The sequence below is a fragment of the Sorex araneus genome, chromosome 1, assembly GCF_027595985.1.
Source record: "Sorex araneus isolate mSorAra2 chromosome 1, mSorAra2.pri, whole genome shotgun sequence".
In the NCBI taxonomy this organism is placed as follows: Eukaryota; Metazoa; Chordata; class Mammalia; order Eulipotyphla; family Soricidae; genus Sorex; species Sorex araneus.
The window spans coordinates 191,093,513-191,107,037 of NC_073302.1; the positions used below are offsets into that span (position 1 = coordinate 191,093,513).

Consider the following 13,525-nt stretch of genomic DNA (forward strand, 5'->3'; position numbering starts at 1 on the left):
AATAGTAACACTTTATCTTTTTCTCCATGCCTTGTCTATCTCACAGGCTAACAACATTACTTAGGATTATGTATTAAATTTTTCTGATTTAGGGCTGGAGAGGTGGCTCAAAGGAATGACCAGAGGCTTTGCATTCAAGAGACCTGGGTTCAATCCCCAATACCAGGTGACTGAACCAGAGGACTGTGGTTCCGCAAGCAGTACGGGCAGGGGTCCCCAAGCGAAAGGGCTACGAGTAGTACCTGAGCACTGCAAGTTGGGGGACAAAAACACAAAAAGAATTGTTTCTAGTTCTAAAAAGCACCTCCCCACACAATAGTAAGCCATTTCTTTCTAAACTAAGTAGGGGGCTGGAGCAACAGCACAGCTGGTGGGGCGTTTGCCTTGCTCGTGGCCAACCCAGGTTAGATTCCCAGCATCCCACATGGTCCCCTGAGCACCACCAGGGGTAATTTCTGAGTGCAGAGCCAAGGGTAATCCCTGTGCATCACCTGTGGTCCCCAAAAGCTAAATAAATACATAAATAAACTAAGTAGGATGTCTGCTAGTTGCTAACACCTGCCATTCTTTTTGTGTCTCCAACAGATCATTCTAGCAGCAAAGTCCAACATGCTCATCAAACAATACAACTTACCAAAAGCTTCGCAGCTTGGACACGGACCACCCAGGAGCCATCACTGACCATGTGACAAATTTTTCCAAACGCATCATCAACTAAGCGAATTTCTTCATTAGATGAAGGAATTGGGACAATGCTAAATTAAAAGACAAAAAACTACAAATAATGAAACATGAGCCAAAAGCTATAGTTTCAATAAACTAAGAATGATCAATGCATACTGGTACAGATAGACAAGATCTATAATGAATAATAAAAAACAAGAATGAGAACATGTATTTCAGGGTAAGCACACAACTCTGGGAGTATGAGCCTGTATCTTTCATTCCAGACTTAGAACTGCTAAAAGTTCTTAAATTACCAAAGCTGGAAAATGCTATGAAGATATCAAGAGTAAACAGCCACACAGTATTTCAGTTTTTTCACAGTATTTAAGTTTATTCTTTCCTATAATCGCATCACTCACAGTGTAGTGAGTCTCAAGAAACAAATCAATCTGGTTATTAAAAGAAGCTATTCCCAACTAGGGATGTGTGTGTGTGTGTGTGTGTGTGTGTGTGTGTGTGTATTTTCTCTTCTGATTTCAGTGGGCAGGTGTGAAGAGGCAAAAAATTGTTGTTCATATAAAAATTCAATAATCAGTATGAGAATGATTTCATTACTATGGAAAATTTCAAACAGGAAAGCACTAATAAGGATCACTATCTCAGATTCACTCAGTTCATATCTTTGCCTAGCATTCACACTAAAATGGACCCCAAACCATTTTAAAAATTGAACAGGGGGGGCCGGAGTGATAGCATAGCGGGTAGGGCATCTGCTTTGCACGAGGCCAACCTGGGTTCAGTCCCCAGCATCCCATATGGTTCCCCAAGCACCACCAGGAGTAATTTCTGATTGCAAAGCCAGGACTATCCCCGAGCAACGCTGGGTATGACCCACTGTCACCGTCACTGTCATCCCGTTGCTCATCGATTTGTTCAAGTGGGCACTAGTAACGTCTCTCGTTGAGAGACTTACTGTTTTTGGCATATCCAATACGCACGGGTAGCTTGCCAGGCTCTGCCGCACGGGCTCGATATTCTCGGTAGCTTGCCGGGCTCTCCGAGAAGGGTGGAGGAATCGAACTCGGGTAAGCCGAGTGAAAGGCGAACACCCAACCACTATGCTATCGCTCCAGCCCAAAAAAGCAAAAATAAACAAACAAATAAACACACAAATAAATAAAATAAAAATTGGGGCTGGAGAGATAGGGCACTTTTCTGGGTTCAATCCCTGGCCCCCAAACACTCCCCCAATAATTGCCAGCAGTTATTCCTGAGTGCAGAGCCAGGAGAAACCCCTGAGCATTGTCAGGTGTGGCCCCAAAAAACAAATAAATGGGGTGAGATCAGAGACCACTGAGTCCGTGTCTTCCATTCTGAGGAACCATGAGATGTGCTCCAGCATGTACTTTGAGAGGGGAGCCAGAGGGAGAACGGAGGCGCTCTCCCAGGCTGTAAGAAAGCTCCTGGGGCTGGAAAGCCAGAGCCAGAGCCGGCTTCTCTCCGGCTCAAACTGCCACCTACAAAACTAGCAAGCAGGCAGGGTTTTGCATGGAAGGATGACAGAGAATCATTCAGCCAAGAGCCAGAGCTGGCTTCCACCACACTGACCTTTCAGGGTAGAGCTGACTGAGGACCCAGATGAGCTGGACAGCAGCACTGCGCACCTGTTCGTAGTCGTCAGACATCAGCTTGCAGGCCTGTGGACAGGGTTCAGGTCATTGGAGCTGTGCCACAGCCCCTGGGGACACCTATCTGGGCTAAACCTCATGGACCTTTACCCGCAAAGTATCGCTGGCCTGCTGGTCCAGCTATGGCACCACCCTAGCCCACGCCCAGGTCTGGATACACTTCCAGACTGAGAAGCAGAACAAATCTGTCTGTTCAGCCTGGGAGGGGCCTGGGCCACACTCAGAGGCTCTGATCCCTACAGTGGCTTTTCCATCCATAGATTAAGACAGGAGCTTCCAACTGCCAGTCTATCTGCAGCCCTAGCAATCGACACAAGCACAACTTCCAAGCTAAGCTGCCACATGGGCCAGAGCTTTCTGTTGGTCTGAAATGGAATGTTCCGACTCTACCTACAATCACATTAACACTCAAAACTTTAAAAATACTTAGAATAACCCATTTCTGAGATTTGTTTTATTTTGGGGCCAGCCTTGGTGATGCTCGGGGACTGAACCCAGATCAGACGTCATTAAGATTAGCACCCCATCTGCTGTACTATCTCTGGCCCCCATTTCTGGGACTTTCAAATCCCATCTGTTCCATGTTCTTTCCACCCTTGGCTCTTCAGCTGCTGGACCTTTAGTCCTCACCCTGTCCTACAATCATTAGGGGAGTCCTCCCAGGGATAAGGCTGCAGAGCTCAGGAACACCCCCACTCTACTTCTCTCTGTGGCTGACCGTCAGAGCGTTCTCCGTTGCTCTCAGCACAGCACCTGAGAAACCCTCTGGAATGCCCTTCTTCAGTTTACTAGCCTGCCCCTGCCCCAGTCTCTTCTATTCACCAGGCCCTGGCAGAGCTGCTAGCAATACCAGACAAAACCCTCAGGCTTCCTGACAGCTCTCCGAGACTCCACATTAGTGCCTCCACATCACAGGGCCCACTCAGGGTGACTGAGGCCCACCTCACCTGTATTCCCAAAGGAACCCAGGTCCACCTCCAGTCACAGGATACTTGCTCAACTAAGCAAAATCAAAATTCCCAGAGACACACTCTCTCACACAGCAATTATAAAGTCATTGAAACCTGTGTTCATCAAAGCATACTTCCTCAAAACTTGAGGAAAAGGGGGTCTTTCCTCTTCCCAAGATTCATCATTTCTTCACAAAGGCTACTCTCAGGAATGGACACTGTGGCTTACTATTATAGCACCCTGCTTATTTGCTTCAGACACTACTGACGCGCCAGAGATCCAGGACACACTTATTAAGCACTGCCTTACCACAAGCATGCTCAGGACATGGATTCTGAGAATCAGCACCTCTGATCAGGAGCAGATATTCAAGAATATTTGCTGGATTAGTCAGGTCAGGAATTTGATCATCTGCTTCACAAATTGACTCTACAGTTCATCTGTTTTTGCCTTTTCCATCAGCAGTCTCTCCCCAAACATCAGTGCTCTCCCACCCCCTCCCTCTCTCCCTCTCCCCTCTTCTCTCCCTGTCCTCCCTCCCTCTCTCCCTCCCCCTCCTTCACCCTCCTCTTCCTCTCTCCTCCCCACTCCCTCCCTCTCCCTCTCTCTCTCTCCCTCTCCTTCCCACTCTTCCTCTCCCTCTCTTTTACAAATAGACTTCACTAGCACTGAAATGCAAGAAACCTCCTTTATTCCTGTGCCCTCTTCAACAATGCTCTCTTCATTTTTGTTTGCTTTCCGCATATTCAATATTCATGATTAAAGTGCTTCACCTCAGCCCCCCAACACACTGGCTTTAATTAACCACTGGCCCTGGGGTAGGCAGAGTTTAGCCCTCTGACACTGCTGAAGGAGAGCTTTTCCAGCTCTTTAGGAAATACTTCCCTCCTCCTTCCTCCAAAGGCTCCTCTCAAATGCAGATCATACCCCTGCCACAGCTAAGTCTCTGGTTTCTTCCCAGCTGCTTATTCTCCCTGGGCAGTCCCAGGCCTCCCAAATACTGATGGTACCAGATATTTACTGCCAGCTGGACCTCCTAAGCTCCAAACCTCTATAAATAACTAAAACCGTTATTTCCGTATGGGTGTTCAATAACCCTCCAAACTCACTACCAACTCACTACCAACTGAACTCAGGATGGTACCTGATTCTAGTGATAACTCAGTCCTCTGGCACTCCTTACGTCCTTAGGCTATCCTGCTGCCTCATGAGCTTACGCCACCTCACTACCTAAGTGCTGGGCCCCCAGCTCCACTGAACCACTACTTCCCATCTAGCTTTCTCCGGGGAGAAAAGTACTAGTTATGCTAATGAAATCATTCTGGTGGGGTTTTGTTTGCTTATTTTTTTGTTTTGTTTTGTTTTTTTGTGAGGGGTTGATTTTTGGCTACACGTGGGTGAGTTCAGGGTTTACTCCTGTGCTCAGGGATCACTGCTGGCAGGGATCAGAGGACTATATGGGGTGCAGGGTATCAAAGCCAGGTCAGTCATGTGCAAGATAAGTGCTCTACCGGATACACTATCTCTCCTCCCAATGCAATCATTCTGAACTTCTACCTTAATTCTTCAATGAATGAATTTGGTTCATGTATATTAGTCCTAGGATCAGAGGGGAGTCCTAGCACAGAGGGGAGGGCGTTTGCCTTGCATGCCACAGACCCGGGTTCAATTCCTCCATCCCTCTCAGAGAGCCCGGCAAGCCACTGAGAGTATCTCGCCTGCACGGCAGAGCCTGGCAAGCTACCCGTAGCGTATTCAATGTGCCAAAAACAGTAACAACAAGTCTCACAATGGAGACATTACTGGTGCCCACTTGAGCAAATCGATGAACAACAGGATGACAGTGATACAATGATATTAGTCCTAGTGTCTTGGCTAATTATCATTGCTAATGGAAGATAAAAACACTCTTGGTGAACTGATAGAATCTAGTCTTAAGCATGAGTATAAATGCATGTCTCCAGGGCCACAAAATAATTCTACAAGAGAAATACCACCTCGTGAGACTTTTTGATTAGTCATCAATCAAATTCTAATCAAGGACCAAATTCTTATACTTTTATTTGCCAACACTAGAGTTACAGTGGGTTATGCTTTCATATAATGCCCTCCATTGGCTATCATTCTCCAAATATATTCTGACTTGTGAAGTGTGGCTTCCAGAAATGACTTTGGGCTCACCAGAGATCAAAGATTGCCGCCACCTCCCCCTTTTTTTTTAATTTTAATTTTATAAAGTTGTTCACAATATTTGATTACATTTAATATTCTAACACTAATCCCACCACCATTAAACCTTCCATCACCATACTTCCATCCTGATCCTAAGCCCTGCCCCCAAAGTAGAATAGAAATAATTTTGTGTTGCTTGCTATGAATAATTCATTAAAAATGAGACAAAAAAGGTTTAGTAGAGGAAAGTGTGTGAAGATCGTTGTATTTCACCCAGGAGCCATGAAGCCCTTTGGTAAGACATGTTGTTAAAGGTTGAGCCTTGTGTGCTTTTATCTATATCTGTATAAATATATTCCGCCCTAAGATCAGTTGCCTTCTGCTTTAAACCCCATCAAATGTGGTGTGCTACTCTTGGTATTTCAGTGGTGTAAGGTATGAGATGTCCAGGAATAGGAACCTCATGGGCAAGGCCCGTCTGAGCGTGTGGAGAGCGGCGTGAGCATGGCGGGGGTTGGCCACCTCCCTTTTCATGAGTACTACCTCACTCTTTACAAACTCTAATCTTCATACTTAGCTGACGAATCCTCCTGAAAGTCCTTTTCACACAGAACCTTCCAGCACCTAGGAGGGTGTTCGAACTCCATGTTTCAAGATCTCGTCTTAAAAGTACATGTTTTTAGTTAAGACATCACCATCCTCCCAACACAGTTACTACTGTTAATTATTGCTTCCAAATTCCTATGATTAAATGGTCTCCCAGTCTGAACACAGCCGCTACCATGCCACCCCACCCCCACCTTTCCAGAGAGCAGTCATTTCAGTACCTGATTATAAATGGTCTGGTGCAATTTCAATCCTCTTTCATGAAGCTGCAACTAGACAATAAAAGTATAGTTTTAGTGTTCAGGAAGGAAAATAATCAGTACTTCTAATGTTTCCCTACAACTTCCCCCAACCACAACAATAATAGATTCCTTCCAGCACAATGAGCATTACATAACAAGATACCAGGTCAAAGACTTTTCCACAGAAGCCCTTACCAGCTCTAGCTTCCTGTCTACAGAGGTCCCAGGACCATGCACTGCAAGGAAGGCCCAGCATGCCACACGGGTGCAGTCTCTGCCAGCTGAACAGTAGGGTGAGCACACAGCCAGCAGATGCAGGAACAAAGCAATCAGGGTCACTGGCCTCACCCAGGAGCACTGTCAGCACAGTGGCCAGAGGGGTGTGCTTCAGGCACTGCAGACAGGATTCCTGTGAGCATCATCACTAGAGTGCAGTACCACAGCAGACCATGCACAACCTCTGCTCACTGCAGTGATCAAGAACAAAAGTAACGAGGAGCTCAGCACTGAGGACTGAGGAGAAATGGAGGAAAGGAGGGAGCGAAGGAGAGAGGGAGGGAGGAAATGAGGAAGTAAGGGAAGAAGGGAGGGAAGGAGGGATGCAGGGAAGCAGGGAGGAAGGGAGGGAAAAAAGGATACAGGGAAGAAGGGAGGGGAGGAGGAATAGATAAAAGGAGGAAGGGAGGGGCTGGAGTGATAGCACAGCGGGTAGGGCGTTTGCCTTGCACGCGGCCAACCCGGGTTCGAATCCCAGCATCCCATATGGTCCCCTGAGCACCGCCAGGGGTAATTCCTGAGTGCATAAGCCAGGAATGACCCCTGTGCATTGCCGGGTGTGACCCAAAAAGAAAAAAAAAAAAGGAGGAAGGGAAGGAGGGAGAAGGGAGGGAGGGAGGGAGGGAGGGAGGGAGGGAGGGGAGGGGAGGGGAGGAAGGGAGGGGAGGAGGGAAGGAAGGAAAGAGCAGTCCTGGACTATCCCAAGCAGATACCAGATAATTAAAACATAATGATAAGAAGCTGAGAAGAGATGGGTAACCCCACCCTGAATGCTCAAATGATTTCTAAAACAGGGAAGGTAAACTCATGTCTATTAATGAAATGCCCACTCGCAACAATCCCTGCCCACCCACCCGCATCCCGGGCCACTGGCCCCAGAAGACCTGGACAAAGGCAATGACTTGATATGCTAGTTTAATGAATACACATTGTACATCTACCTTTTAGAAATACATGTAAGGAATGGAGAAATAGTACAGCAGCTTGTCCTGCACTTGGATAATCCAGGTTCAATTCCCAGCACCCCACACGGTTCCCAGAACCTGCCAGGAGTGATTCCTGAGTGCAGAGCCAAGAGTCTTCACCCAGAAAAGATGCTACACTAACTGCATCAGAAAAAAACTCCCCTTAAAATACCACAAAGGGTTAACAAGACTGCCCAGTGAGCTAAGCACAGGCACTCAGGCAGAAGCACCACTGGCCCACTGAGCACTACTGGGAGCAACCCCAGAGCAAGGAGTAGCCCCAAGTACCATCAGGTGTGGCCCAAAACCTGTCCACGCCCCTACTAATAAAAAAACAAAACTACGGACTGGAGTGATAGCACAGTAGGACATTTGCCTTGCACATGGACGACCTGGGTTCGAATCCCAGCATCCCATATGGTCCCCTGAGCACCGCCAGGAGTAATTCCTGAGTGCAGAGCCAGGAGTAACCCCTGTGCATCACCGGGTGTGACCCAAAAAAGCCAAAAAACAAACAAACAAAAATAAAAACCCAGAAGATTAAACTAGAGAAGAAAATGATAATAATTAAAACATAAGTAAAAGAAATGGAAACCAAAATGACTATACAAACCAAAAGTTGATTCTATGAAAAGATACACAAAACTGATAAGCCCAGCCTAGACTAGAAAGGGAATAAAACAAAAAGAATCATAAACAAAAGAGGTAAAATTATAATGGATATTACAGAAATACAAAAACATATAAGAGATCACTAAGATCAGCTATAGACCAGATCAATCATAGACCAGAAGACATATATACATATTTAGAGTCTTACAACATTCCAAGACTGATGCAAAGAGATACCTTGAAAAGATCAGACACAAATACAAAAAGAAAATCAAGACAGTTGGGGCCAAAGTGACAGTACAGCAGGTAGGGTGTTTGCCTTGCATACAGCCCACTTGGGTTTGATTCTTGGCTCCCCATATGGTCCCCTGCGCCTACCTGGCATGATGCCTGAAAACAGAGCCAAGAGTAAGCCCTAAGTGCTGCTGGGTGTGGCCCAGAAAAACAAAAACAAAAAAAAGAAATTAAGACATTCATCAAAAGAACCCTAAAATAGCAAAGCCCAACACTAAATGACTTTGAATTTGGACAAACTCTCAGAGACAAACTCTCAGAGACGTAATTCTTACCCTCAAACTCTTCCCAAACTATCAGAGAAGGAATGCTGCCAAGCACAATTCATGAGGCCAGCATTATCCTGATTCCCATGTCAGATGAGATCAGCATGAATGAAACAGTATAACCGGGGACAGGAGCAATAGGACCAAGAGTAAAGTACTTGCCTTGCATGCAGCCAACCCGAGTTGGAATCCCGGGCATCCATACAGTCCCCCAAGTACCGCTGGGAGTAACTACTGAGCAGAGAGCCAGGAGCAAGCCCTGAGCACCGGGTATGGCCCAAAACAAACAAAAAACTGTAGAAAAGAATCTCTGGGCTTTGATGGAAATGGAGCAGGTGACAGTGGCTGGTGTCATCCCCATTAGTGTTTGAGGGATTGACGCTCAGCCTCCAGCACAGAATGCATGCATACCAGCCCTCTCAGTTGTCTCCCTGGCACTAGAAGAGTATCTCTGATAAGAAGAGAAACATCCTCAACAAAGTCTTGGTAAACTGAATCCAATACATTAAGAATATCATACTTGGGCTGGAGTGATAGAACAGCGGGTAGGGCGTTTGCCTTGCACGCGGCCGACCCAGGTTCGATCCCCAGCATCCCATATGGTCCCCTGAGCACCGCCAGGGGTGATTCCTGAGTGCATGAGCCAGGAGTGACCCCTGTGCATTGCTGGGTGTGACCCAAAAAGCAAAAAAAAAAAAAAAAAAAAAATCATACAAATTACAATCAACTACGAACTGGAGAGAGAGTACAGGGATTAAGCCTGCACATGGCCAAGCCCAGTTTGATCCCTGGCACAACGTATGGTTCCCCCAAACAATGGCAGGAGGGGCTACTGAGTACAGAGACAGGAGGAAGTCCTGAGCAAAGCCAGGTGTGTCTCTCCCCAACCAACCCCCCCAAATCAACTGAGTTTTGTCCCAGGATGCAAAAATGGGTATATGTGAATCAATGTAATATTAATAGCAATATAATAATGTAATATGCCACATCAATGAGAGAAAGATAAAAAATCTTAGGAACATATCAATAAACTGTACTGTCATACACTATACTGTCAACACTGTACTGTTTGTTGTAGCACTGTCGTCCCATTGTTCATCGATTTGCTCGAGCAGGCACCAGTAACGTCTCCATTGTGAGACTTGTTGTTACTGTTTTTGGCATATCAAATACACCACGGGTAGCTTGCCAGGCTCCGCCGTGCAGGTGGGATACTCTCAGTAGCTTCCCAGGCTCTCCAAGAGGGATGGAGGAATCGAACACAGGTCAGCTGCGTGCAAGACAAACGCCCTACCCACTGTGCTACTGCTCCAGTCCTTATCAATAAAGAGAAAAAATTATTGGGCAAGATTAAAAATCATTTGACTAAAAAAAAAAAATCTAAATAGGGGCCGGAGCGATAGCACAGCGGGTAGGGCGTTTGCCTTGCACGTGGCCAACCCGAGTTCAAGCCCCGGCATCCCATATGGTCCCCCAAGCACTGCCAGGAGTAATTCCTGAGTGCAAAGCCAGGAGTAACCCCTGAGCATCGCTAGGTGTGACCCAAAAAGCAAAAAAAAAAAAAAAAAAAAAAAATCTAAATAAATTGGGAATAGAAAAAACAACTTCTCAATGAAATACTACAAATCCACCACAAAAAATGAAGTCATAAAATCTGCCTATAAATGGATGGACATTAAGAGAGGATCATGCTGAGTGAAATGAGTCAGAATGATCGCACTCATTTGTGGGAGATAAAAACCATTAGACTATTACCCAAGGACAGTAGAAATGAGGGCCAGGAGAACTGGCCCATGGTGGAAGCTTGCCACAAGTGTGAGCGAGGACAGCTAGGATAAAAAAGGGACCACTATAACAATGATAGTTGGAAATGATCACTCTTGACAAGAATTGAGTGCCTCAAGTAGGCAAGGGGAAATAACTGATAACCTTTCAATAACTGTACATAATACACAAAAGGAAGGAAAGAGAAAGAAAGAGAGAGAGAGAGAGAGAGAGAGAGAGAGAGAAGAAAAGTGCTGCCATAGAGGAGACTGGAGGTGGAAGGGGGGAAACTGGAAATACTGGTGGTAGGAAGTGTGTGTACATTGGTCAAAGAACAAGTGTTGGAAGATTGTATGGCCAAAATCTAATCATGAACAACTTTGTAACTGTGTATCTCATGATGATTTGTAGCACTGTCTTCCAGTTGTATCAATTTGCTCAAGCGGACAGCAGTAATGTCTCCATTGTGAGACTTGTTACTGTTTTTGGCATATCAAAGACGCCACGGGTAGCTCACCAGGCTCTCTGAGAGGGACTGAGGAATTGAATCCAGGTTGGCCGCATGCAAAGCAAATGCCATACCCGCTGTGCTATCGCTCCAGCCCCATGATGATTTAACAAAATTAAAAATAAATAAAAATTGGGGCTGGAGCGATAGCACAGCGGGTAGGGCGTTTGCCTTGCACGCGGCCGACCCGGGTTCAAATCCCAGCATCCCATATGGTCCCCTGGGCACGGCCAGGGGTGATTCCTGAGTGCAGAGCCAGGAGTAACCCCTGTGCATCGCCGGGTGTGACCCAAAAAGCAAAAAATAAATAAATAAATAAATAAAAATTAAAAAACAACAACTCCAACAAAATAAAAAAATATGTGACAAAAACACAGCTAACATCATACACAATGAAAAACTCAAAAATTTTTCAGAAATGCCACTAGGTACCCACTCTCAACACTATTGTTCTACAAAATTTTGGATTTTCTAGCCAAAGCAATTTTGCAAAAAAAGATATAAAAGGAACCCAGATTGTAAAAGAAGTCATCACTATTTGCTGATACATAGAAGTTCCTAAGGATACTAGAAATAACTGAATACAGGTGACAACAGGAGAGTGGAAGGAAGAAAATTAACACATAAATCCACTGCACTTTTATATGCAACAATAAAGAAAAGTGGAAAAACCTAACTAATTATACTCTCATCAAAAAAGCATGGGGGGGAAGCATTAAAGGAGCCGGAGAGACGGTATAGAGCACTTGTCTTGGTAGGCCAACCCAGGTTCGATCCCCAGCATCCCACATAGTACCCTGAGCTCTGCCAGGAACGATACCTAAGTAAGTCCTAACCACTGCTGGTTATGGCCACTCCACCCCTCTTCCAGCTCCCATTTAAAAAAAAAAAAAGACGTAAACTGAACAGAAAAGGTCAAGACCACTGCAGAAAAAACTATAAAACACTATTAAGATAAATACAAAAAACACAAAAATATATCCAACGTTCATGGATTGGAAAAATAAAGTTTAAATTGTAAATGGTAGTTAATTAATGATCTGGTTTCATTTTTCTTCAGTGAAATTTCTATCAAAACTGCAATAAAAGTTCCAAAAAATTAAAACAATTCTAAAATTTGCATGGAACCTCAAAAGACCCTAAGCAGCAATGAAATCCTGAAAAAAGGAACCACAGAAGTAGATAGCTCTGACTTCAAAGTAATTGATAAAGTAGTGACAACTGAAACACATATAAGGGGAGCGGAAGCTCCAGCAGGGAGTGAGTCTGCCTTGCACAGGCCAACCCACATTCAATCCCGACATCCCATATGGTGCCTCAGCACTGCCAGGAGTGATTCCTGAGTGCAGAACCAGAAGAAACCCCTGAGCACTGCCGGTGTGAGCCAAAAACCCCCACCCCCCAAAGCATTTTTTTTAATAAATTAAGAGCCTAGAAATAAATTCTTGCTTTCTGCCGCTGCTGCCGCTCAAGCATGATCGAGGAGCCCAAAAGAGCTACTATGGACACCAGCATCCCACTGAAATACTTCCAGAATGTGAACTGAGAGTTTACGCCAGGCTGCAACAGCGGGAAAGGGTATTTCTCTTTTTTTAAATCTCTCTCTCAACCCCTCCCCCCTGGGCACAGCACAGCATTCACTGCTTTTTGAGCACAAAATGGAGACACCAATACAGCTGTGGCGGGATACGCGGGAGATCCCAGGGGGCAGGGGGGCACCGGCCCCCAACCCCTGCTGATACTAAAGCCCAGCGGACCCACGTGAGCGCCCTTTCCACCGCTGCTACCGCTCGAGCATGATCGAGGAGCCCGAAAGAGCTACTTTGGACACCAGCAGCCCGCTGAAATACTTTCAGAATGTGAACTGAGAGTTTACGCCAGGCTGCGACAGTGGGAAAGGGTATTTCTCTCTAGATTTTTCCATTTTATGAGCACCATAAAAGGGTAAAAATTTGCAGTGATGTAATTTCTGGCAGAATTTTCCCTGGACTTTATACAGAAACCCAAAACTGCGTGGCCGCCACGCGACCTAATGTCATCTAATCATCAGCAATATGAAATGGTTCCTTTTTAATGGGTCGGACTTTAGGGGGAAAATCCTAACAAGAATAGTAAGTCTTTTGTTGAAATATTGAAGGCAATCAAAGTAGTAGCCATCTCTCTAGACTGAACTAAGCCATAACCCCACACCGGCCGAGGAGAAGAAATATCCTTCTTTCTCGGGAAGAAATGCGGCGTGGCGTCAGCAATATTATGATGTCCATTAAGCAGACACGAACCTGGTGGCGTGGGAACGGGATATAAGGAAAAAAAAATTATTATGTACATGGAACAGCGGGACGCTGGTGGAGTCTCAAGCCGGGGCCAATACCAGCGCACTACTTTTGGTTCCAGAAACTGCTTGCAGACATACTGCTAGACTATCAACTAAGCCATAGCCCCACGCCAGCTGACGACGGGAAATAACCATCTTTCTCAGTTTTTTTCCCTTTGTCAGGCAGCGTGGCGTCAATCA

The 13,525-nt window shown here is 45.6% G+C and overlaps 1 protein-coding gene across 2 annotated transcripts in view; it reads right to left on the minus strand.

Moving 5' to 3' along the window:
• The window catches only part of INTS4 (integrator complex subunit 4), a 97,073-nt gene that overhangs the window by 54,262 nt on the left and 29,286 nt on the right, over positions 1-13,525 (minus strand). For both annotated transcript variants that reach the window (XM_055118715.1, XM_055118674.1), the window contains exons 6-8: positions 6,305-6,355; positions 2,275-2,363; positions 635-755 (exon numbers count right to left, since the gene is read on the minus strand). In XM_055118715.1, coding sequence (XP_054974690.1) covers positions 635-755; positions 2,275-2,363; positions 6,305-6,355 — 261 coding nt within the window. The remainder of the gene's footprint in view (positions 1-634; positions 756-2,274; positions 2,364-6,304; positions 6,356-13,525) is intronic.